The sequence below is a fragment of the Equus caballus genome, chromosome 18 (genome assembly GCF_041296265.1).
Source record: "Equus caballus isolate H_3958 breed thoroughbred chromosome 18, TB-T2T, whole genome shotgun sequence".
Lineage (NCBI taxonomy): Eukaryota > Metazoa > Chordata > Mammalia > Perissodactyla > Equidae > Equus > Equus caballus.
Genome location: NC_091701.1, coordinates 68,341,387 through 68,369,238, shown reverse-complemented (window position 1 = coordinate 68,369,238; position 27,852 = coordinate 68,341,387). Strand labels below are relative to the sequence as shown.

The 27,852-nt window shown below is 40.4% G+C and overlaps 1 protein-coding gene across 21 annotated transcripts in view; it reads right to left on the bottom strand.

The window, feature by feature from the left end:
• Positions 1-27,852, bottom strand: part of MYO1B (myosin IB) — a 181,137-nt gene that overhangs the window by 75,812 nt on the left and 77,473 nt on the right. For 20 of the 21 annotated variants that reach the window (XM_070242066.1, XM_070242067.1, XM_023622243.2 and 17 more), the window contains 2 exons: positions 18,601-18,695; positions 3,943-4,047 (listed from right to left, as the gene is read on the bottom strand). In XM_070242066.1, the coding sequence (XP_070098167.1) occupies positions 3,943-4,047; positions 18,601-18,695 (200 nt within the window). Of the gene's footprint in view, positions 1-3,942; positions 4,048-18,123; positions 18,246-18,600; positions 18,696-27,852 lie in introns of those variants that run through there. The other variant, XM_070242068.1, reaches the window with a different exon arrangement.

Genomic DNA, 27,852 nt, shown 5'->3' with positions numbered 1-27,852 from the left:
ATCTTGTCTAATTCAACACTTTTTAATCGTTTTGAGAGTAGTCAATTGAGTGGCTAGCAAACAAGTCGTCTTTGCTCTTCCACCATTATCACCAGTGAATAAGGTTATTTCGAAGACAACTACTTAATATTATCAAAGGTTTTGTGGAATTTCATGACGTTTCCAGACAGAAAAGGCACGAGAAACTTTAAATCGTTTAATTTTAAAATAAAGCTACTTCAATGTGATTAAATGTATAACTCGGGCTGTCCCGGTGGCGTAGCAGTTGGGTTCGTGTGCTCCACTTCAGCTGCCGAGGGTTCGCCGGTTCAGATCCTGGGCACAGACCTACACGCCACTCATCAAGCCAGGCTGTGATGGCATTCCATATAGAACTGGAATGACCTACAACTAGAATATACAACTATGCACTGGGGCTTTCGGGAGGAAAAAAACAAAAGAAGAAGACTCGCAACAGATGTCAGCTCAGGGCCAAGCTTCCTTACCAAAGAAAAACATACCTAAATATCTAACTCTGAAATACAGAAAGAGATTTGAAACCTAACGTCATTTCCAATAGGCTAAACATGCTACGTAGTTTCATTAGCTTATGTCCATCAGACCTAAGTGAAACTTTCCAGGAAATAAATATTTTGCTCATAATGCAAAATCCAGGTTTGCTCCAATCTTAGCTACGTTGAAGAGCCGGAATCTCCCACAGGATTCCCTTTTAAATGAGGGCACATAAGAACCATGAGTTGATGTGGCCCCAAGTACAGAGTGCTCCTGTTTAACACGTACAGTTCATAGTGTCAGAAGGTGAAAGGACTGTTTCACCAAGCTTGTGTATGGTATACGGGCAAATTAATCAGGGCCATGGTAGTAGAGGCCTAAGTCAAATAAATATAAGTCCTATAAGCAGAGGGGACCTTGTTTGATGCTTTGGAAGCCCAGCAGTCCACCTCACATCTTAATGTGCAAATCAATCACCTGAGGACCTTGTTAAAGTGCAGACTTTGGGTCATTGGGTCTGGGGATGGGCATGAAATTCTGTATTTCTACCTATACCTCACCAGCCCCACCCCAAGGCTATTACTGGGATCCCTGGGCCACACTACACCTAGCAAGGACTGAAGAGCTCATGACGATGTGGCAAACAGAAATGAATCTTAGATTGGGAGGTCAGGCACCAAATCTCTGGAAGCCTCCAAAACTTCATTAAATTTAACACACAGCAGATTAGAGTGATGAGAGCTCAAATGATTACTTAGGGCTAAAAGCTGGTCCAAGTTTTGATAGCAATCACCTGACCAAGGTGTGGAAACGTGTGTTCAAGGTGAAGTTCACTTTCTACATTCGGTAGCCAAACCTAACGTGTTATGTGTCACGTTGGCTGGCTTTTTAGGTTTTTTGATTAAAAAAAAAAAAAAAAGTTGGCCCCTGCTCAGTTAAGACAAAATTTACAAAGTCAACACAGGCGAAGTTCTTTGTATGAGACATTCCGCTTGGAATGGGTATGGTTAGGTAGGTCCCTGACACCAAATTCTCTCTTCAATAGAAAATAAGCTGAGATGCTATATTGAGTGAGGAAACCTGTACACAGGAAATACTCAAAAGAGGATGCTTGCTGGAGAGGTTCACATCATTATCCCATGTCCAACACTTTAATAAATACAAGCTTCGTAATGGTGAGGGTTGACTGAGCTATCATGAAGACCATGACATTTTTTGTGTTTTCATAGGCTAGTCCTTCCCGGTGGGTGTGAACATGTAGGGGTGCCAAGTGAACTAACTTGCACTGTCCCAAAGTCCAGCTCAAGATGCCGATACATAAAGGACAGTTTATTGTGGCTTGAAGGTCAAGGGCAAGTGAAGGAATTGCTTCAGAAAAACTTTATTCAGGGCGCCATTTGTAAGCCATAAACCATCTTTTCATCAAACAAATCTGAGTTGCACATTACTAACACAGCTCTAAACACTGAAGTCTTTTATTGTGAGCCACAGAATCAAAAACAAGTCTTCCATTATAGAACACTTGAGACACATTCCTCAATTGTTTTTTTAAGTTCATTGTTCTAAATGTTCATTTACAGTAGTAGCTCCAGTTAAAAAGTAAAGCATTCCCATAAAAGATAATACATGCCCACAGTAGACATTTCTACCATTTCCTGCACCCGGGCCTAGTTTCAAATACCATTCAATAAAGGGCCAGATTCTAATCACAGATGCAAGCTATAGCATTCCACAGTGCTTCTCCTTTAGATCACGGCATTCTTAAAAGAAGCATATACAGAAATACAACACATGTAAAGCACCCTAACTTAAAAGCAAAACACAGGAACAAAAAGCCAAATATTGGAACAATAAAATGAATTTATAGCACTTTTTATAATAGCTTCTTTATTCATTAAGATACTGAAGGGGAAGAAATATCAGTAGCCACATAACAGACGTTTCAGCCTTTGCCTTTCATGAAGTTAAAGCATTTTCACGACTCTTATTTCGCTATCTGGGGGATAAGGATCCATTAAAGTGGAAGGAGGGGCTAGGCCTGAGTAACAACGACAACGGGCAGGGTTCTGTCGCTCCACACAGCGGGGCATTCCACCCACCCCAAAGAGCTCTGCTTTAATCCATGTTAAATCCTGACCTTCTGTGACTTTGAACAAAAGCTTGAACCAAACTACTCTTACAGACCAGAGATTCTAATCAGGAGTGGTTTTGACCCCTTAGGAGACATCTGGCAATGTCCAGAGACATTTTCAATGGTACCAACTAGGGGCAGGAGTGCTACTGGAACCTGGTGGGTGGAGGCCACGGATGCTGCTAAACTCCTTCAGTGCACAGGACAGCCCCACACAGCAGACGCATCCAGTCCAAAATGTCAACAGTGCTGAGGCTGAGAAACCCTACTCTACCCCAACAACTGTGTTAAATGACAATAAAGACATCCTTCCAATATAAAGCAATGTTAAAAGCTTGCCATCAATAGGGAAAGGCTCTGATTTATGTTCTCAAAGTAAAAGATGCTTTATACCGATGGTTTCCGTCAACCTCCATGGCATTAAGGGGACTCACGCCTGGCTTTGTTTTCTGATGGTATTATGGAGTGAATGTTTGTGGGTCCCTCTCAATTCATATGCTGAAGCCCTAACCCCTAATGCGTGGTATTTGGACAGGGGGCCTTTGGGAGGAAATTAGGGTTAAATGAGGTCATGAGCCAGCCAGGCTACCCCTCCCCCACCACATCGACAGAAAAGGTCATGTCAGTACACAGTGACACGCACACCTACAAGCCAAGAGGCCTCAGAAGGAAACCGACCTGGCCAGCACCTGGATCTTGGACTTCTGAGCCTCCAGAAGCGTGAGAAAATAAATTTCTGTTGTTTAAGCCACCGAGTTGCCAGCATTTTTTTATGGCAACCCGAGCTGACCAGTACAGACAGCCATGCATAGAATGTGAGCTCTACAGTCAGGTCTAGGCTTTCTAGGGCCCTGAAAAGACTGGCCCTTAGATGTTTCTCTGGCACAGCCTTGATCTCCCTGCCAACGGAACCAAGCAGCCACAGGGGTCACCCTGAACAATAAAACTGCTCTGTACTCACGGCGCTCTGTTCCACCAAGTCTCCTAGCCATTGAGTCAAATGCAACTATCAGCTGATTATTTTTAAGCAAAAGTGAAGAGATTTAAATAAAAATGGAAAGGGAAAAAAATGATTGTAGGTGGGAAAGCTCCTCTTACAAGAGTCAACGGTTCCCCCTTTAAGCACTTGGAGCCACGCGTTCCCAGGACGCTGCCCGTGTGCTGGGCGGGTCTGGCCTGAGTCTCCTCCTGCCTCGGCCCTCCCAGCCCACCTCCCGGCCCACCTCCCAGCCCACCTCCCAGCACACCAGGAACTTGAAGGGCCCTGACAACCGGATCCACTGCTCAGTCACACCGACCCCGCACACAGAAAATCCTACCTTCCAGCACCGGGTTGGACTGTAAAAGCTGTTCTTTGACTTGATTAACTTCTGCTCCTTTTCCACAAACCGCTGCTACATAGGACATAACAAGCTTGCTGGCCTCTGTGGATGAAAACAAGTCAGATTAATAAATTAGGCAAAACTTAAAAATTTGGGGGGGAGGGAGAAGACCCATTTACAGTGTTTTCCAATGCCTTTATTACTCCTAGCTATAAACAGACTTAAATATATGTAAATATGTTTAAAAATATTAGTGCTTTCTATTCAACAACATATCGTTAATACAGATGTAATAGGAATTGTGCTTAAAGGTTATCACTGGGCTGCTCAAAGATTTGCCGAGTAACACAGCCAACAAAATCTTGGGAGAACTATGTTCTCAGAGCAATCATTTACATACAATTACTATATTACACAGACAATTTGAGCCAAAAATAACTTGATAATCTGGGTATCTTTACCAAATTTTTGTGCATGGCTGTGAGGAAGATTGGCCTCCAGCTAACATCTCTCCCAGTCTTCTTCTATTTTATGTGGGATGCCACCACAGCATGGCTTGACGAGCGGTGCTAGGTCTGCACCCGGGATCCGAACCTGCGAACCCTGGGCCACCGAAGTGGAGCACAAGACCTTAACCACTACCCCACTGGGCCGGCCCCCTAAATGTATTTTTTAAAGTTTAAAAGAACTATTCTCTTCAGAAATATTCTCTAAATCAAACCGGTTTGCTCACAATTAGACTAAATTAATTACTCTTCAACTCAATTAAAAACTAAGAAGGTAATCTAAGGATTTGATAACAAGACATACAGCCCCTTCAGTGAACAGCTGCTTTCATGGGCTTCACTCGTCACTCTGAAAGGTAAGCTGCTGCAAGCAGCAAGCCATCTGAGGTACACAAAGACTTCTTAGCTCAAAGGTGGACAAAATTTGTTTCTGAGTTTTCTCCTTCTGTGTCTCTCAGTCCGTGTCCCCTCTCAGCACCTGCCTCCTAGAACCTGATCCTTTTAATACTGAGTTCCAAGGAATGGTAACAGGTCTTCAGGGAAAATGAGGTCCAAAGTCAAATGAATTTGGGGCCACTGTGAGTTAGATGAAGTGAGAACAGGTTTCCTTTTTAAAGGGCTTCTTGGAGGATCACGTGCATGGTAGAACTCTGGAAAAGATCGAGAATGCTGCATTTCCCAAACTTACGTGCCAAGGAATCTGTTTCTCGTTGAGCTGTCCTAGTTCTAATGTTCCATAATCAGGATCTGGGAAACGCTCAACTATTAAATGTTGGCAGAATAAAACAGACACCCTCACTGGGACAGTCGGGATAGGGAAACCAAGCTCCCCAGATCTTACTTCCTCTCAAATCTTTGCTCTGGCACCACTGTCTGAGAGCAGACGAGCCTTCCCCAGGTGTGAGTGACAGAACCTCTGCTCACGGGCAGAAGGGGGCAAATCTCAACACTGCCATGTCTCATGTGGAGACCTGCTGTGCTGTCCAGCCCCATTTTCCACCCTTGAAGAAATAATAAATGAGCAACTGGAATGCCACCTGGGGTACATTGGCCAACGCTTGCCTCAGGGCCTTGAGCAATCCTAAAACATCGACCAACAGGAGCCACTGAGCACCAAGAATTTATGCAGGTCACATAAAGTTCTCAGGGCCTAAGATGACTGCTTCTGGAGTACTAGCAAATACGGTATAGGAGAAGTAAGTGATCGCAGGGAGCCCTGAGAACTGGTGGGAGGCTGGGTACTTCTTCAATGGTTGGCTTTAGGTCTTCCTCCAATTTCCTTTCTGGGTAATGAAAATGGGTCCAAATAGACTCTCTGGCCTGTGATGGCTGATTTCCGCTGTCTCCTTTTAAAGACCGCAACTGACAATCATCAGTCTTTTCATCTTTGCAATACCCTTCCTCCAAAGGGCATTGTCCCTTAACACACTCTCCATTGTGTAAAGTCCCTGAACCACATTTTCCATTGTTCTCAGGGTTTAACTATCTAAAAGCTGGTAAATTATATGCACATATTCCTTTGCTCAGTTCAGGCTGACCCGGCCTCAGTTATGGACAAAGAGTTTATATGCTATTACATTTCACTTGACCTTGGTGACATTTTCCTCTACCCACCAGTCCAAACTGAAACTCTTCTTCTGGTCACTTCAGGATACTTTATTTCTAGGCTCTCCAGCTTTCAAGTGAGGCTGCCCTCCCAGCAAATTCCTGACATCCTGTGCTATCTCATCTCCAACTCTGGGCCAATTCTCCTGAATCCCCACGCATTCCAACTCTGAGGCTTAGCCTCTGAAGCAACTCACCTCCAGGCTTGCTTTCTTGTCATTCTGCTTTCTCGGCGGCATTCTTTGCTCCCCATCCCCACCTATACTCTCACATATATTATGTGTTTTCCTTCTTGACATGAATTTCTGGCCTGTCTTTCTACTCATTATACTATTAGAAGACTGAAAGCATTTATAGGCCAAGTAACTGTCCCAGATGGTGGCAAATACACAAACATATATAAACCTATGCATTTTAGATGGAAAGGTACATTTTCTCTTAGGTAAACTGAAAAGAAATATTAAAACCCAGGCCAGGCTGTTTCGTTTATTCCAGTGATGATGGATCTCACTGTAGCCAGATCTCAAACTTCAGATACACGGCCACAGTAAGTTCTCCAGAAACCCTGTTCTGGTCCAGGATGGACTCCAGGGACAAAGTGTCTTGGGCGGGGGGAAATCCACCAAGAATGAGAACCCTTCGGTGGCCGCTAGAATTGATCTGGCGTCTCAGAGAGCTTTTAATGGCCTGAACAAAATGGAATCAAGTTCTCTCAGGATCAAATCTGTTAAAAAAAAAAATGGTGCCAGGACAACTCTTTTGGAATTTGGATTAGACTTACATCACCTGGCTGTTAAACTGTATGTAAACCCACAAAATCTACTGAGATACAAAGATGGGTTAACTTAAACTGAAATTAGGAAGCATTTTTATTAATTTTAAAATCTATTTAAAGCAATTCAAATATCATTTCTAAATATGCTTCAAGGATACTTACTTCTAAGTTGCTAAAAAGTTTCTATGTTCAGATCCTTAACTATCTTCAGGAATTCTCCTATTAGGCTCATTTTAATAATTCATTTTTGGAAGCTTGGATTAAGAGTAATTTTCTGCAAAGTCTCATTGTCTAAAAGAGACAACTACTATAATTTTTTTTCCTGACAAAATATTTGATCTTTAACTCAAGAGGTTCACGAGACAGTCCCTACTTTAGAGAAAGTAAGTGAACCAGTAGGATCAGTTGCAGGGTCCAACACAGTTGAGAAGACTGTTTTCATAATATTTCCCCATGCTGGAAACAGGAAATAATAGTTATCTCATGAGGCTTTCTGCTTCATTTCCTTTTGACTCTTCTGTGCTAAAGTTCAAGTAAATCTGGATCTTTACTCAAATATTTATTTGTCCAAATCAAAACTTTATGTAATAACCTCTATGAACAGAAATTATATTTCTGAGAAGACTCAAGAATCAAATTATCATCCTCCATATTTCAAAGTCTCGTTTTTTAATTATGTTGACTATTATAAGGACGAACTAAACATGACCTTGGCAATCACAGCATAAAACTGTAAGCATTTTCCAAAGCAATACTGTTTTTTGCTGGGGTTTTTTTTTGTTTTTGCTGAGGAATATTCGCCCTGAGCTAAGATCTGTGCCAATCTTCCTCTATTTTTCAGTATGTGGGCCACCAGCACAGCACGGCCACTAACAGAGAGGTGTAGGTCCGTGTCCAGGAAGTGAACCTGGGCCACCACAGCAGAGGGCACTGAACTTAACCACTAGACAACCAGGGCTGGCCCCCAAAGCAATACTTTTGAATAGCCTGTGAATACATCAATCTAGTAATCATACTCTCAATGACAATGTCTTGCACATATGCTGTAAAAATATAAAATGATTCTATTTGGGACAAAGAGGTGTATTCTTCATATGTACTCAAAATTTCGAAAAGCACTTCCATTTTAGATATAAGAACAGTGGCAGTTAAAATTGGCAAAACTTAACACTGCTTATTATTAATTCTTAGTTCAGCAATTCTCTGACTCATAGATACTTTACATATGTAAATTTATGTCATATATATTTAAATGTAACTTGAATTGTAAAATTCATCAATAGTCAGGCAAACAAAATATTAAGTCTTTGAAGTCAAAATCTCTTTACACCAGAAAATGGGAGAACATCTAGAGTTAACAGATATTCTGCACTAATGGACAAATGGCCTATAAGAAAATACTTCAAAATCAAAACATCTACATCAGAATTCATTTCTACATAGAACAAAAAGGAGTTAGAGATGATAGCTTGATTCTGGGGATTTTACATTCCTGTTAAGGTAAGAATGATAACTAATTTAACTCTGTATTCTCTGGCACCTCGCACTGGGTTGTGAATAATATCTATTATATGTTATTATGTAATTATATAAATTTATATATAATGATATGCTTTATGAAAGAAAGCATTGTGAAACAGCACTAGGTCAAAGAGAAAGGGAAAGCAAATATTTCAATGAAAGACATTTGCAACCAGGAGGACAAAAGGATGGGAATCTCACTGCGAAGATATCAAAACCTATGCATGTTAATTGAGCAGGCTCCACTTGGATTCAATCACTTTGTCAGGGGAAAAAAGGTATGAATACAGGCAAAGCTTATTCTGAGTTTTTTTCATAGAGCTTCTAGTAGATTTACCTAGGAATTAACAGGTATCTATGCATGCATTCGTAAATATATGTAATAGCATATACGCCACATATAGATCATATAACCATGTCACATATGTCATTATAGCATATAGACAGAGTCACATATTTACACTCACACACATACTGAAATGTTTACTTCTATACCTCTCTATCTCCTTGGTTAAGACACCCAAGTTTCTCTAGGAACTGGGCTTACATAGGTCTGGTGGTCCAGTGACCTAAAGAGTGAGACTGCCTAAATCACGAGGCCATGTTTGTGCACAATGAAAGAAGGACTGTGCAACACTGAGGAACACTCTTTTCACCGGTCCTGAGTCTGCAGTGCTGCAAAATAACCCAGCTGCAGCACACCCACAGTGATCTGACAGGCAGCTGTCAACTGTTCCAATCGTGCTACAAAACGCACAGGTCTTGCAATAAGAAACACAGCCTTTGCTCCAAGAGGAGTCGTGACTAGCAATGTTTTTACTGAAATACAACTATATGTACGTTGCTCTGCTTATGCAAGTTGGCCACAAAATCTCTGACAATTCATATAAAACATGTAGGTCAAGAGAGGCCTTTCTCACGTGGCGAAGCAACAAATCAAAGGCTTAGTGTGTTCTGGCCTTCAGTTTGCTTGGCTATTCGGCTTCAGGGTGGATATAGTCTGTGTTGTGAAATGCTCATGATGTTTAGGCTGCAGGAAGTCAAGCGACATCTCTGTCACTGGCAGTCAGAGAGCTCTCGCAGATGTAAAGTAATCCAAGGTCATTTGGGGTTCAGAACCAAAAGTCTTAATGAGGAAGGCAGGCTTTCTAACTCTTTTAGTAGATGGCTGAAGAGTTCCTAGAAACTGATATAACTATAAAATTAGAAACCAAATAATTTACGTTTTCATATGTCACGATCATCTTCTCAGGCCCACAGATTTATTCTGATGTCCTTGAAAAATGTGGTTATGATGGTTCCCTCACGCTCTGCCTCCCTGCCCCCATGAGTGCTTGAACAGTCCTCCACAAGTTATTTGTATGCTTCGTAGTGAATTTTTAGTTCACTGCCTAGAAATACTTGGGCACGTTTAGAGGCATGATGAATTTTTTATTTAGCACAGCAGTAATGAATTAAACAGGACCCCAAAGGACTCAAAGAGTTCGTGCCTCTCCCTGAGTGCCCACTTTCTACCACCCTGCAGCTTAAGAGCGTCTCCAATGTTTAAGACGAATAACATCATCATCTGCCAAGGCAGGTTTACAACCTAGTTAAATTAATTACTTCTTAGAAAATAAGCCCTCTGATACCACACAGTGGTTCTGTGTAGGCTATTAAGCAAAGACTCTTATTGAAAAGAGATACTATATGTAAAATACATAGCAGATTCCAGGCCCTCAATAAATGTTAGTTCTCCTCTTCTTTCCTTTACTTACTAACACAAAATTTTTAACAGCTACATGTACTCAAAAACAATTTTGGTGAATAAGATAATGTGACATATCAGAAATGGCCTGCATCCCTCTTTCCCACAGAATTGAGATCAAACCCCCTCTCTAAACTCCTCACACTACTGGCAGCAGTCTCTATATTATTTTCCCTCATTTCATTTTCCCATAGGTAATCTCCATAAAACAGAGACATTAAACAACACACAGACTTTACTCAAATTTATAGTGTAATGACTAAAAACCATAATAAAAGTTGAAGCAATTTTTGGCCTACTGCTTTCAAAATGAAAGAAAAGTAGAAAAGGATGGGAATAAGTCAGCGAAACACTACATGACTCCATGGAGACAGAGAGGGAGGAGATGCTGTTGGAATCTATAAATGAAGAGGAAGAGCAGAGCAGCTACCACAGAGCGCAGTGGAGTGGATATTTAAAAATAGCAGCTCTCAGGAACAGTGCCCACCTCCTAGCACTACAAATTTTAGTGATAATGGACAACTGAAGCATCAGAAGATCTAGAAGCACAGTAGCTCAAAAATATGACAATTGTTTCAAGAGACCGCTAGGCAATGCTACTCAAAGCATGGTCCAAGGACCAGCACTACTCAAAGTTGGCCAGGCCATGGAATGTTACTGGTCTACATATGAGAGTAGGCTCTTAGAAGTTTTTGTAGCAATTTGGTAGTTTATTTTGTCTGTTGAAACTAAAAAAAAAAATTAGAGATTGAATTTTCTATGTCTTCTTGTATTTCATTTTTCTGATATCAGTCAGCAACAGATTTGGGGAGAGGGGGACCTGGTGCTTCAGGTGGAAGGTTTGAGAAACAGTGCTGTAGGGCGTCTGTGCTACCCTCCTCCAGGCTCCTGCCTGAAGCAGCACCTAAACTCGTATGCTGTAGACAGAGTGGCCCTCCCAGAAGAAAAGGCGATAGCCCCGAGAAGCAGCTCTCCATTCTCCAGCTTGTGACAGAGGGTAAAGGGATCCTAGAAGGACTAAGTTCAGGGAAGATGATCGAGAGAAAAAGATTTCAAGTGTTGAGTGGGACAACAGGTTAGTGAGAAAAAATGTCAAGAGAAGAGAAAAATACAACAAAGAAGAAAGAACTCTACGCCACTAGATTTCTACCAGAGGAGTGAGGTGTTTTTGCTTTTCTCAGAAAAGAATCAATGCCAACCCTCTGAAACGGAACTAGCAACCTCCACTCAGTTTTTCAATAAGGAAGGTACACGAGGCCACCAGGAGATGGGATCTCGCTCCAGGAGGAAGTCACGTACTGACATGACTAATTAGTGGACATTCTGTCTTTTTGGAACATATGTTCCAGAGGAGATGAAAAATTGGCCAACACCAGTCAAACAAGTGACCACAACCCACTTCTGATGACTCGCTTAGGAACAAATTGATACAATCAGACTCTCAAAAATATATCTTTAGTCATGACAAAGAATGAGTAAAAACCTAAAAAATTTATAGGCTTGGGATATTTTCATCTCCCCCTCCCTCATGCTTAAATAAAAAGAAAGAAATGTAAAGTGAATAGGCTTGTAGATACAGTCAAAAGGATTGGGGTGGGGGTAGGTGGCATGAGAAAGACCACAATACAAACGACTTCTGTCAAGGGACACAGTTTTTACCTTGCCTTGCTACCATTTTCATTGGTCAACTTGGAAACAAACAAGAAACTGTTCTGCTTCTAAGAATTAAATTCTGTTTCACAAGAAAGAACTGGTCAGTAACAAGAAGGGGCAAAAACTTTCTCCCAAGACACAGTGTCCTCCTAAAATTCCTACTGGAAAGAAAGGGTTCTGAACAGCCAAAGATTTCACAAATTTCTGAGCAAATACAGGTAAGAGCCCATACCGAGAATTCAGATAAATTATCTACAAAGGGACAGGAAGCTCTAACTAATGAAACACTGCCTGTATATGAGAGAGAGCAAGCCTTTTAATGGAAAGTAACACAAGCTGCCATCAGAAGGGGAGAAAAGCATGAGGGAAAGTGCAGAAGTGGGTAGGGGCCAGGTCAAGCAGAACTTTGTGCAACAGGGCCACTGTGTTTGGCTTTTATTTTAGTGCAATGGAAAATGTTTTAAAATTTTATATAAAAAATATCTTGAGACAAATGAAAATGGAAAAACAATATACCAAAACTTATGAGATGCAGCAAAAGTAGTTCCAAGAGGAAAGTTTATAGCTATAAATGCCTACCTTAAGAATAAAGGAAGATCTCAAACTAACATTACACTTTCAGAAACTAGAAAAAGAAAAAACTAAGCCCAAAGCTAGCAGAAGGAAGGAAATAATAAAGATTAGAGCAGAAATAAATGAAACAGAGAATAGGAAATAATAGAGAAGATTAACAAAACTAAGAGTTGGTTCTTGGAAAAAAATAAATAAAATTGACAAATCTTTAGCCAGACTAACCAAGAAAGAGAGAGAGGATTCAAACAAAATTATGAACGAAAGAGGACATTCAACAGATACCACAGCAATACCAAAGATAGTAAGAGACTACTCTGAACAATTATATGCCAATGAATTGGACAACCTAGAAGAAATGGATAAATTCCTAGAAACATACAATTGTACCAACACTGAATCATGAGGAAATAAAAAATCTGAACAAATCAATTACTGCTAAGAAGATTGAATCAGTAAACAAAAACCTCCCAAGAAGAAAAGCCGAGGACCGATGTTTTCCTGGCGAATCCTACCAAGCATTTAAAGAATTAACACAAATCTGTCTCAAATTCTTCTAAAACACTGAAGAGGGAACACTCCCAAACTCATTTTACAAGGCTAGCATTACCCTGATACCAAAGCCAGATAAAGATACCACAATAAGAAAATTGCAGGTCAATATCCCTGATGAATATAGATGACAAAATTCTCAACAAAAGACCAGCAAACTGAATTCAATGGCGTATTAAAAGGATCACACATAATGATCACCCTGGGATATAGGGTGGTTCAACATATGCATATTAATAAATGTGATAACATCACATTAATAGAAGATAAAAATCATATGACAATAATCTCAATAGACCCAGAAAAAGCATTTGACAAAATTCAATAACCTTTCATGATAAAAACTCTCAACACATTGGGTATAGAAGGATGTATATCAACATAATAAAGGCCATAAATGACAAGCACATAGCTAACATCATACTGAATGGAGAAAAGTTGAAAGATTTTCCTCTAAGATCAGCACCAAGACAAGGATGCCCACTCTCACCACTCCTATTCAACACAGTACTGGCAGTCCTAGACAGAGCGATTAGGAAAGAAAAAGAAATGAGGGCATCAGAAACTGAAAGGAAGAAGTAAAACTGTCTCCATTTACAAATGACATAATCCTATACAGTCACGCAGTGCATAACAACATTTTGGTCAACAGTGGACTGCACACGATGGTGGTCCCATAAGATCAGTACCCATATAGCCTAAGTGTGTAGTAGGCTATCCCATCTAGGTTTGTATAAGTACACTCTACGATGTTCACACAGTAACAACACATTTCTCAGAATGTATCCCTGTTGTTAAGCAATGCATGACTGTAAACAGAAAACCCTAAAGTCTCACCAAAAAGACTGTTAGAATTAATAAATGAATTCAGTAAAGTTGCAGGATACAAATCAACTTACAGAAATCAGTAGAATTTCTTCATACTAACAATAAACTATCTGAAAAAGAAGTAAAGAAAACTATCCCATTCACAACAGCATCAAAAACAATAAAACATTTAGGAATAAATTTAACCAAGGAGGTGAAAGATCTGTACACTAAAAACCAAAAGACATTGATGAAAGAAATTTAAGTGACACAAACAATGGAAAGATATCTCATGTTCGTGGACAGGCAGAATTAATATTGTTAAAATGTCCATACTCTCCAAAGCTATCTACAGATTCAATGCAATCCTTACCAAAATTCCAGTGGCATTTTTCACAGAAAGAGAACAAACGATCCTAAAATTTGTATGGAAGCACAAAAGATGCCAAATAGCCAAGCAATTCTGAAACAGAAGAACAAAGCTGGAGACATCACACTTCCTAACTTCAAACTACACTACAAAGCTCTAATAATCAAAAAACTATGGTACTGGCATAAAAAGAGACACAGACCAACGGAACAGAATCAAGAGTGCAGAAATAAACCTATGCATATACAGTCAACTAATACCTGACAAGGGAGGTCAGAATACTCAATGGGGAATAGATAGTCTTTTCAATAAATGGCGTTGAGAAAACTGGATATTCACATAAGAGAAGGAAATTGAAACCCTATCTTATACCACTCACAAATATTAACTCAAAATGTATTAAAGACTTAAATGTAAGAACTGAAACTGTAAAACTCCTGTAAGAAAACATAGGAAAAAGGCCCTCTAACATTGGTCTTGACAAAGATTTTTTGGATATCACACCCAAAGCACAAACAATAAAAGCAAAAATAAACAAGTGAGATTATATCAAACTGAAGAGCTTCTACACAGCAAAAGAAATGATTAACAAACTGAAAAGGCAACCTATCGAAAGGAAGAAAATATTTGCAAATCATATATCTGATAAGGGGTTAATATCTAAGATACATAAGAACTCACACAACTCAATAGCAAAAAAAAAAAATCCAATTAAAATATAGGCAAAGAACTTGAATAGACATTTTTCCAAAGAAGATGTTCAAATGGACAATAGGTAAATGAACAGATGCTCAAGATCACTAATCATTAGGGAAATGCAATTCAAAACCACAATGAGATATCACCTCACACCTGTCAGAATGGCTAATGTCAAAAAAAACAAGTATTAACAAATGCTGGCAAGGAAGTGGAAAAAAGGAAACACTTGTACACTATTCATGGGAAAGCAAATTGGTAAAACCATTATGGAAAACAGTATGGAGATTCCTGAAAAACTCCAAAACTTCCATATGATCTGGCAACCCCACTTTGGGGTATACATCTGAAGGAAATGAAACCATCATCTAGAGGAGAGATCTGCATTCTGAAGGTCATTGCAGCATTATTTACAACAGTTAAGACGTGGAAACAAACTAAGTGTCCAACAGTGGATGAACAGATAAAGAAAATACGGGGTATATATACAATGGAACATTATTCAGCCATAGAAAAGGAGGAAATCCTACCATTTGTGACAACATGGATGAACCTTGAGGGCATTATACTAACTGAAATAAGTCAGACAGAGAAAGACAAATACTACATGATCTCATTTATATATGGAATCTAAAAAAACTCAAATTCATAGAAACAGAGAGTAGATTGGTGGTTGGGGGGATGCATGAAAGTGGTCAAAGGTTACAAACTTCCAGGTACAAGATGAAGAGGTTCTGGGGATGTGATGTCCAGCATGGTGACTATAGTCACACTGTACTATATACTTAAGAGTTGCTAAGAGAGTAGATCTTAAAAGTTCCCACCACAAAAAAAAGGGCAGGGGGTTAACTATCCATATGAAGTGATGGATGTATTAACTAACCTTATTGTGGTAATCGTTTCACAATATATATGCATATCAAATCATCCTGTTGTACACCTTAAACTTATACAGTCATATGTCAATTATATCTCAATAAAGCCTGAAAAAAATATTTAAACAGATGTAGCGTTTGACCCAGTTTTCATTTTCGCAGATCATTCTGTGAAAAGGGATTGCAGGCAGGCAGAAAGGGAAAGAGAAAGACCCACTGGACATTGCAACAAGTAGTCCTCAAAGGAAGTAATGGTTGGTGGCTTGGCCTAGAGTCTCCATGTAGACACCAAGAAAAGGAAGAAACAGCTTGGTATGAGATATATTCCAGGGGTGGGCTTATAAGGATTTATTCATTCATTCAGGAAATAATTCCTGAGCACCTCACACAGAGGCAAGGCCCTCACCAGAAACCAAATCAGCAGGCACCTTGATCTTGAACTTCCCAGCCTCTTGAACTATGCGATATAAATGTCTGTTGTTTAAGTGACCCAGCCTGTGGCATCCTGTTACAGCAGCCTGAGCTGACTAAGGCATGTGGGGACTCTAGAACTATAGACACTATCTGTGTTCACAATCCCAGCTCTGCCACTTACTCACTGCGTAAGTTTGGGCAAGTTCGTTAGCCTTTCTGTGGCTCCATTTCCCCATCATAAAAACGGAGATAAGAAGAATACTTATACATGTAATAAAGCTGGCACATGGTAAGTGCTCAATGTAGCCACTATTATTATTCCCCAAAGGCACGGCAGTGCTTCTACACGAGGGGACAGAATCAGAATTTGTCAGTTTCTCAAGAAGCTACAACGGTCTAAAATTAATACAAATAAATAAAAGATTCTACATGTAAGCTTAAAATAACTTTGTTGAACAATACTGGATTGAGAAGATCCGACCTAACAGAAGTTACTGTACAAAAAACCTACAATATCCTGCTTGACAAAAAGACCAATACGAGTCAATACACATGCTATGCTAATAGAAGCCTAGTATCCACATTGAGAGGGGTAATAAATAGTTCCACCACAACCAGGATCCAACTTGAAGTATTCTGTTTACCTCTTGGATTTAATCTTATGAAGCGTATTGACAAACTGAGATGATTCCAGAATAATATGACCATGATAGTGAGGAATTTGGGAATGAGATTCGATCCTCCTGTTATTATGCTCTTATAAGTACTCTTATAATGTAGTTTTCCTTTACCACACTTAAAGTTTTGTGTACTAATTGTAAGTATACATGCATACATTTAGATGTATGTTCACACACAGTGTAGAGCTACTGTTTATCTCCTCTTCTAGACTATAAACTTGAAAAGGACCGGGATGGTGTCTAGCTCACCAGCGTATCACTAGTACCTAGTACAGTGTCTTTCACTCAACAGGCACTCAGGAATTACTTCCCGATGAACGAATAAATGAATGTATATCATATAAGAGATTTTTGAAGAAAAGAGATTTTTAGCCGTAGAAGATATGATGGATGACACTTCAAATAACGAAGTGATTGTCCTGTAAAACAGAAAGTAGACTAATTTGGTAAGGTTCCAGACTGCAGAGTTAAGACCCATTGGTAGAGGCAGAATTAAACTCTAGGTAAGGATGAACTTTTGATAGCCACGCCTGTATAATGAATGCAGTAGGCCACCTTACAGAGGTTACCAAAAAAGAAAGGAGTTCGGCTCATCACCAAAAAAGAAGGAGTTCGGCTGTCCCCGGGAAGACCCTACACTACATGATCTCTAACTAAAATCCTTTCCAACTCTATGAGACTAGGCTTTCTGCTACTTTAGATTCTCCCACGCTGGTCTTCTTCCCCCCATTTCTGCCCATCTAGAGCCTAGAACCTGCACAACCTCACAAAGAAACAGTGTACTATGTCTACAAAGGGCTCTAGGAAGGGAGCTGGACACACCTACCTAACCATTCTTTCTTCAGCTACATTGGGGGATAGGGAGCAGTTACTCCTAAAGCAAGTGGAGGAAGGAATAGGTGGAGAAGAAAAAGCCATTTAAAAGCAGACAGTGAGACTTTAAAGGCAAAAATCTTACTAAGGGCTCATGAACAAAATGGATTCAGTCAGTTGGCTGAAACATCCATGGGGATTTTTCTTCTCTCAGTCATCAGGGAATCAAAGTTTTTGATCTGATAACTAAATAGCCAAGCAAAATGGAAACAACTGAAATCTCACTTTGGCAAACTAGCAGAAATTATCAATTATCAGAACATTTTACAGATGAAATGGTTATGAAAATACCATCCCCCTTACTATCCTCCTCATTCACATACTCATCATTTCCATCAAAGATACCCACTGACAACAGCAGTTTTAACCTGCCCAAGTTTGGACCCAGAGAGCACAGCTCTTCTGAGTCTTTTCCAAGTAGCTGGACAGAATGTGCAAAATCGCTTTCTCACTCAAGTCCATCAACCATACAAATTACTTTTATTAAAAGCAGAAGAAAAAAGCAGAGGTTGCCAGCCCATCAAAAATACATACAAAAATCTCAATTCTTTAGGCTTCAGAGGAAGACTTCTCTAGAGCGAAATTCAGCATCTTCCTTGTGCCTTCCCTCACTTTTCAGCAGAGATAAGCTGTGACTGTGGCCTCCCAAAGCTCAAATAATTTGGCATTCCTTAGGGAAGACCTCAATGACTTTGGTGTCTTGGAGGAAAGGTAAAGACTTGAAATACTCAAGGACTAGACTAGAAAGGTCTAGAATCCAGAAGTAGACTCCCACATTGGTTGGAATCCCTTTCATAGGTCCTGTTTCTTCACGTGAGAGATGAGGTAAGTCCTTCCCAGATAACATTCCATGATCCTAATCAGGAGCCTCCTGCAAAGGAGCCCTCGAGGTGGCCCTGTGCAGCTGCAAGCTAATGAGGCCCCACCTGCCCTGTCTGCTCTGTCCTTCTGTCATTCTCTCATTCTGTTCTCATTTACCTTCTAGGGGAGAAAGTCCGGTGGTAGCCTTACCTGTTTTTCCTGCTCCGCTTTCCCCAGTAATGAGAATACACTGGTCTTTATCTTGATCTCGTAGGGATCTGTATGCTTCATCAGACAGGGCAAAGCTGCAGGGGATAATGGGGAAAAAAGTCCTTAGACTGGAGCTTACTGTTCTGTTTATCACATGTAACCACAGGCCCTTTAAAGGGCCACTGAGATGCTTCAGATAGAAGGCTGAGACATTACATTTTATTTCCTTCAAATTCCGAACATAAGTAAATAAACCCATCCATCCTCTGTGGCCCATGTTACCTTTTCCCATGCATTCTCAATTAACCAAAATGGCACTGATTTATCGTATTTGAAAGAGATGCTTTATTTAACCCACATGCTATATTTATGTCTCCCTTTATTAAAATCTAGGCAATTCAGGGAACCAAGGAGAAAACATTACATCACATGTCCACTACTGAGTAATATTGAGATTGCCAGGACAATATACTGGAGTTTCAAAACAATGAGGGGAAAACTCCTTTCAAACATTAGAGAAAGTCTATCAAATACCAAAGAGCCGATATCACCCTTACTAAGATAAATACAGAACCACCGCCTTCACAAATGCCCGTGACGTGACGTCAGGTCCACCAGAGGCAAGTGGCTCCTGGGTTTGCAGAGCTTCCTGGCCAGTCCAGGCCCTCCAGCCCCTCCCTGTGCCCTATGACAACCAAGAGCCCATATCAAGTAAGACCAGGCCAGTCCTCATGTTGACCTCCCCCTCCTCACAATCCACTACCAACGTGAAGTTTGCCCCTTCTAGCTAATTGAAAAATAATTTTGACATATGATAATGTTTTTAATATAGGTTACGTCCCTCTTCTAATTCAGCTGTCAACAAATACTTACTGAGCGTCAACCACATGTCAAGAACGTGCTGGGAACGTAAAAATAATTAAGACTCAGCCCTTCTTTCATGAGTTCTCAGTCAAAAGTAGGGGAGAGAGATATAAATAGAAAAAAAGTAAGTAGAATGATAAAGATATATACAAAACACTACAGAACAAGACAGGGACCTAAGGGGGTGGGGAACTGAGTCGGAGAATCTTAAGAGGTGGAAAAACCAGTCCTAAAGAATTCATTAGCAAGACAAAGTGCTTTTAGGCAAAAACAAAGGTCAAACTATTCTAGAGGTGGGGTGATAGGGTTAGGAGTAGTTCCATGTTGCTGGAAGGCAAAGCATAAGGAAAGGAGATGAGTCAGAGCTACAAAGATAAATGGGCTGACTCCAAATTAAGACAGAGATGATGCGGCGCCACACGGCAGGCCTGTAAGCGGGGGAGTGGCGCTATGAGATGGTAATCAGATAGTAATTAGAGCTACAAATAGCAACCTTGACAAGGTACCGGCACTGTCCCAAAGCCCATTTTAAATATCACAACAAAACTACTAAGAATAAAATATTATTAATCCCATTTACAGATGATGAAACTGCGGCAAAAAAGTGAAGATCTAACTTACTGAGGTAACACTGCCAGTGTGACACAGCGAAGCCAGAAGTGACCCCTGCTCTGACCACTGGGATCATTGCCTCTGCATCTTGGACAGGTCACAGGACCACAAGGGTGCATATGAGAGAGACCAGTCTGGAGGCAAAGAGACTGGGGAAGGGCTGGGATACAGGAGGAGTTTACTTTTGGCGACCAGACCGCAGAGGGCCTTTCAATCAAGGACCTTGGCTTTTCTTCAGAAAGTGTGTGGAGCCGTTAACATGGACATTTACTGAGCACCTTCCATGTGCCAGGAGCTGAGTGAGGTGTCCCCACAGTCATAATCAGATTTAATCTTTAAACAGCTCTATGAAGTAAATGTCAGCCTCCTTCAAGAAAAATGGTCCAACTGAGACTGAGAGGTGACACGAGATGCCCATGATCTCTTTCTCTGGACAGTCGTAACTTGAACCCAGAAATACCGTCTATCATGTTCTTCCTCTGGTCACATAATCTTTTAAATTTTTGTGATCTTATCTTCTGGCTAGACTACTCTGAGACCCTCAAAGAGAGGCACCATGAGCTTTATCTTATAAATGTCACATGGATGAATCCAATGCCTTGCACAGAGCAAGTAGACTCTAAATGCATTTGTTGAATGAATGTATGAATAAAAGAAAAAATAATGGAAGTATCTGGCGCAAGGGACTTTTTTGAGTAACACATCGCTTTAGCTTGTTTCTGTGAACAGTGTCCGTGGATCTCTTTCTACCCAGCAAGTCCTCCTCTCCCTGAAAGCCCCCTCAGCCGTTCCCTATGTAACCAGTGCCCTGCCCGCCCCCAGGGTCACTCAGTGGCCTCATCCTTCTCTTGTGTTCTCTGACCCCCAGGTGGAAACAAGAGTGCCCCTGTGTGCACCACTGCACGCCGGGGACGGGGGGAGAACAGAGAACATGGAGGCAGAAGACATCCCGCATAGGATGCCCTGGACCCCAGATCCGCAACTTAAAACCCACGTGAGTTCCAGCAGTCACTCACCCTGGCCAAACTTCGGTTTTTTCACATACAAAGTGGAGAATGGAGCCATGTACTTTAGCTTAGAAGATTAAATAAAAGTGTATTAAAGCACTTTAAAAGTGACAAAGCCCTGAATAAATGTCCAAAATCTTTCCACATTATGATTAGTGACGCACACATCTTCTTATCCCCTACAGAGCATAAGCTCCTCTAGGGCACAGTCTTTCTACCTAATTAACCTTTGTGCCATCCAGAGCTATAAACATAAGACATCATCAATACCAAATTAGGAACGACTGAATGAGTGCATTCTCTCCAAGTATTGACCAAGTCACTGCTGGAGCGAGCTCCATGAAGAACAGTAAACAGGAAATTCATTTCTTCTATGACCTTCACACAGGGAAGGAAAGCAACGTTCAGATTTCTCATTAGCCTTCCTCGCCTCCCACTCCTTCCACCTCCAGACAATAGCTCAGAGATGCCATTATCATTATGATCACTGGCAAGAAACGCAGGAAGACACGTTACAGAAAACACAAGCGAACTTTTCCAACCATACATTTTTACCGACCTCTTCGTGGGTTGGTTAACACAGGCCGTTTCTCATGCTCCTGGGACTGTAATTTATATATATTACACTATTACTAGATCTCAAATGATGCAAAATTACTCCTAACATGAATAACCATATATGGTTGTGTGTGTGCATGTATATGTGTACACACACACACAAACATACACACACAAGAGGCATTGGAAGATCACCAAATGACCCTGCCACGGGTTTATTTCAAGTCAAAATACCTTAAAAAAAAAAAACTATTTTTTTCTTGTCTGTCCAGACAGAAATACTTAACTGCTGTCCCCCAAAACTGGGCTTCATTCATCTAATGAAGAATATATTTTAATATAAAATAAAGGCTAAAAGGGATAATTATTCTTTCAGGACTCCAGAGAAGCCCTGATTTCAAATTACCATGAAAATTTACCAGTTAAGTGCTTAAGCACTGGGAAAACTGGCTTGAACTCCTGGCATACCCATCTCAAACACAGTATGAATGTCATCATACTTATTTCGTATAAACACAGATCTTCACTTCGCTTTTTTAAAAAATGGCAAAAGGGCAGGCTCTGAAGGACACAGGGTCCTCCTCCCAATCTTGTTTTCTCTTCCTCTCTGGCAACATGAGCACGTACTCATCACCAAACCCAAGATTTACAAGTTTAAACTGAAACCACACGGCAGTCTTACAAACCACCCATAATTAAGAAACCTAAATAAATCTTTAGAGAAGTTTTGACTCAAAAACAGTTGTGCTCCATCTGCTTCGTGTTATTTTGTGAGCATGTCAGCATTGTTATTCACCACACACAAAAATGAATGGTTTATTATAATGACGATAACATAAGGGGCAAGCACGGTTTTTATCCCACCACATCAAGAGCAGGGTTTTATCCACTTCTTGTGCCCTCTAGTTGGGCTCTAAGAATAGAGATGGTCTGACGTCTGAATGCAAGTCTCCCCTTCATTTCCAGATCAGCTAAAGGACTGTTCATTGTGAGCCAAACTTCCCCAACACCACGTATGTTGTTCATTGCATGTTTCCAAACTGCTATATCTATTGCTTTGAGGTTTTAAAAGTTTGGTTTGGGGCTCATCTACTATTTTCTGTCAGGGTAGAATGTTGGGTTGCATGTTCAAAATTATCTAACTGGTATTTATGCTCCTCCTCCATCTTTTTTCTGCTCAGAATGTTCATCTCCACAGTGGTCCTGCTCTCACGGCCATCAAGGGCAATGGCAGGGCTTCTTTTCCCAACACTCCACGCCCTCCAAACTGCCACTTCCTTTCTAAGTTTATTTCACCTACAATGCAAAGCACAAGAGATGCTGTGACACCAAATACATCATCACCACCACCTACAGCTTATGTTCTTCCAAGCAAACCCCTATTTTCCAGTCTCTCTGGCTCTCCCCTACTGAGTTGCTTGAGAAATCAATCTCTAAAGCAGTCTGAGCCATTCTGAGGACATTTAGTTTGTCATCTCCATTATCCAAAGTGTTTAGCAGGACAAAATCTGTCTCAGGAAACTTTCCTGAACTTAGATAACCATTTCTACCTTTTTATTTCATGGCTTTTTCTTCAAAAGCTCTCAAAATGGATTACCCCCTTTCAGTCGATCCTGAATCCTAGAATACTTTCAAATCACACTAGGGAAATTCTGCTTCTGAATTTAACCCTCTTAAAATAGCTGAGTCTTAAAATTCTCCTCTACAATTGAGATCTACAAATCTCAACGATTTATTTCCTTTCTAGTTCAGGTTCAGCCCTAAATATGGGCTGTTTCTAAAACTAAGTAACAAAAAAAATAAATGTTTTTAAAAAATTCCTAGCCTCCAAGTGTTCCTTCAATTTCTAACCTCATATTGAACGCAGTCTAGGGCTGAGGACAGTCCACAAGGACATGGAAGAGAAAGAAAAGGAGAGAAGGAATTACGAGTGGTGTGTTTTGTACAGAAACCTCGAGGGTTTTCTGTTTGCTTGCTTGTTTGTCTCTAAGGAGAAGCACAGTCGTGGCCTGCCTTGTAAATTACTATTGCAGATATCTGCACATCTATAATAGTCTCATATTGTTAATTCAGAAAACATTCACCCACTTGAAAAATATCACCTTGTTAAATCAGCATTATGCCCTTTCACCATTCATGCTATCCCATATTAGGGGAAAATTTCGGGGAAAACAGGTCTTTAAAGTTATCTGTTACAAATAACTATAACTTTCTAGCTTGGAAAGCTTCACTGCGTTCTCACCCCATGCCAGTGCAAGCACGGCACATTAATATATTTACAACAACAGTTATCCCTCCTAGTCACAACACTGGTAAGTATTCCTAACAAACCAAGCCTCAGGACAAGAGAAGACTGAGAACAAAGGTAAGCCTCTCTTGGGGGCTGGCCCCACGGCCAGGTGGTTAAGTTTGCGCACTCTGCTTCAGTGACCTGGGGTTTGCCGTTTCAGATCCTGGGCGCAGACCAACGCACTGCTCATCAAGCCATGCTGTGGTGGCATCCCACATGGAGGAACCAGAATGACTTGCAACTAGGATATACAACTATGCACTGGGGTTTAGGGGACAGGAAAAAACAAAGAGGAAGACTGGCAACAGATGTTAGCTGAGGGCCAATCCTCCTCACCAAAAAAAAAGTAAGCCTCTGTTCAAAATAAAGAGCAATGGGCAAAATGTACACTATGAAGTAAAAAAGGAAAGAACATGAAAAAAACATAAAGAACAGGATTGGGGGGAGAGGGATGGTAAATGGACCTAAATGGTTGCAAAGTTTCTGTATTACGTGAAGCGGTACGATAGTAACTCTACATGGATCCTGAAAAGTTAAGGATGTATACTGTAATACCTATAACAACCACTAAAATAATAACACAAAGAGCTACAAAATAACGAAAAATTAAATTAAAATTCTAAAAAAATAAATCAAATAATCCATAAAAGGGCAGGAACAGAGGAACAAACACAGAGGGGACAAACAGAAAACTATTAAATGGTAGATCTAAATTCAACTACATCAATAATTATATTAAATGTCGATGGACAAAATACTCAAAAATGAAATTTAAATCAAAAGGACAAAATTAAAAGGCAGAGAATGTTAGAGTGGATATAAAAGTAAAACCCAATTATATGCTGCTACAGGAGTCACTTTAAATATGGAGATACAGATAGGCTGAAAGGAAACAAATGGAAAAAGATCATGAAAAAAAAAGTCAAAAAAAAAAAACCCTGCAGTGTACTTTTCTCTTTAAACATTTAAAGTCAAAGAGGTTCCTTGGTCCTTCTCACTATAAGAAGGATGCTACGCCATGGGCAGGACATAGGGCAAAGCGCAGGTGAGACTTAAAAAATGAGGTACAATCATTTTTCTAAGAATATTGTATCAACACTTAATTTTCTAAGTTCATATACATTCTTCCATCCTAAACATAAGTAGCCACATTGCCTTCTTTTGGCTACCTAATTGGAAAGGTTTGTTTCTTTTAGCTACAAAACAGGAATAATCGCATCAAGGATGAATCATTGTAAGATGACATCTGTTCTGAAGTGACAAAGGTAAAGCATCAGATAAAGTTCAAAAGTCAGGTTTTAAAACAAACAGGCTCCAAAAGTTTCTTCTTCCTTTAGAATTACACTGGTTTTCAAAAAACAGATTCCACAGTAGTTTTGTGAAATTTCATGGATTGCCTGCGTCAACCTCAACGTACACCATGACTCAGTATTTTTTAATGGATCACTCAAAAATATTTTTTAATCTTGACTGTCATATGTAAGCACTAAGGGGACAAAAATCACAGCATTTGAATGTTTTGTATATATAAAATGGTTCACGTGTGTTATAACGTTTTAAGAAACAACAGAAATCCCTGTGTAACTAGACAAGAAACTCTTCTACTTCAGTACTAGAATTTACAAGCAAAGCTCTTTATTTCAGAAGTTCACACAACAGTTACGGAATATAATCCAAAACAAACAGCAAAGAATACTTAAGGGGTAGTCTTCTTTCAAAATTTTAGAAATTTTCTTTATAATCTTCTTGTGATGAAGCAGCTTTGGGGCACACCCAAATTCTTCCAACCCCATGGGCCTGACCATTATCAAGACCATAATGGAGCCCCTTAAGCCTACCCAGCCCAGGGCCAGCTGGCTGAAAGACACTGGACAGAGTCAACACCTTCCTTCTACTGGAGACTGATAGGAAGGTGGACTGGGCCAAAGGGTGACTCTTTTTCAAAGGTGGACTGCAAAAACCAGGTATTGGAGACACACAATAGGAAGCAGATAAGAGGTTTAGAGAGACTAAATTATGCCAGGAAGGAAAAGCACTGGACCTAAGATATGAAAGCAGGAGGAGGAAACATCTGCCTTCAGGGCCTAGAAGCTGCTCTTTGGAATTTAGCAGTAATCCCTTGTGCGGCTGAGGACTTCCTGCTGAGAATGGTGCCCTCAGCAGGAGACACCAAAGGGGGAAAGCCCTCCGCAGGGGCAGCATTCTGCTGGGGGCTTGACAAGGAGTCCAAAGCAAAGAGGCTGATGCCACTTCATCAGTCTTTGCAGCTACAGGTCCTTAGCTCACGAATTAATGAAGTGGGAATGGTTCTACCATGTTGAGTCAATCCCCTAACTACTAAAACGGAAGAGTATGTGGAGGCTAGAGGAGAACATCCGCAAGGGTGGGGCTCTCAGGGAGTTCACAGGTTCCCACGAGATGAGAGGCATTGTAGTTCATGGGCACCCATGAGATGAGAGGTCTGGTACTCACTGTGTGGGTTGTGAGGACGATGATCTTCTAGAAGCTTAAAATCTAACAGGAAACACACTTAAGTCCCCCAAAAAGGGGGTGGGAGAAGGTAATTAACATATCAGCAATCTCCTAAAGACATTCAGAAAAGGAAAAAATGACTTCCTGAGACAGGCATGTTATGGAAAGCTGTAAAATCTGAATCCCAAGGCATATGCAAGGACAGAGGCTGGGAGGATACAGAGAAGGAGGAGGAAATTAGGTTATTTCCCCTGTCCAGAAATTAACAAAACACACCTGATTTGGGGGAAGAAAACAAATAAACAATCAGGCTCTTAATTCAAATTCAATAAGCCCTAAAAGTATTTTTAGCTATATACTTTATTAAAAAAACTTTATAAAAGTATTTATCTCTTTTTTAACAATCATTTTTACTACCTGACTCTCATAAAAATAATTACACAATTACAGTCCACAAGAACAGCCTTTTCTGCTCAAGGTAAATATAATTTAAACAAATTCCCAACACAATTGTTTCCAAATTGGGGGGCAAAATTAATTTATTTCAATTTATTAAGAATTTATTATTTCAATTAATTTCATAGTCAGTTTTTATGACTTTATTATAGGCAACTAAGTTCTGGAAACACCTATACCAAGAGAAGTTACTCCAAAGACCTTCCTAATTATCCTCATGACTTAAATGTTTTACTCTTTAAGGTAAACAGAATGATTTCAAGTTCTCAAAATGCTAACCGATTTTTCAGATAGATGTTCCCTAGTGAACTAAAGCCTAAAAAAGTGCCTCCGAGTGTGCCACCTTGTGTGTCTTTGTCTTTGTCTAATTTTGACACACATATTCTGATCTAAGGTACTTCAAATCCACATCCCAAATAGTAGACTGGTCAACAAAGTGAACCCTTCATGTTTACCACATTCAAATGGAAACCACTCTGCACCATCTAACTTTGATAGCCCCCGAGTGCCTGCTATGAACACAGGATGCAAAGAAGTGGGGTCCCAGCTTCCCTCAGAGGAGAGACACAGGGATGCTCGCCCACAATAGAAGATGCTGTGCTGGGGACCTTGCGTGGCACCATGTACTGAACAAGTGCAGAGCAATCCGGCTGCAGGGATCACAGAAGGCATTGGGTGGAGATGGCATCCAAATGGGAAGCCCAAGTACACACTGCTTTGGTTTATTTAAAACAAAACTGCACAGAGGAGAAGCAGTGGGCAGGAGTGAAAAGTAATCAAGTTCTTCAAACTTCGGTCTGTGCTTCAAGCCTTACGGGGCTGTGCAGAGGATGTTCACAAAGCGCCCTGCACAATGTCTGAAATGGAGCAGGTGATCAGTAAAGACGTGAAAGGGCAGCTGGGGCTAAGTTTGCACGTTTACCTTACAGAACCAAGGTCACAAATCTATTCACATTTTGGAGAGCGAGAGCTGCCTCCATTTCATAGAGTGGA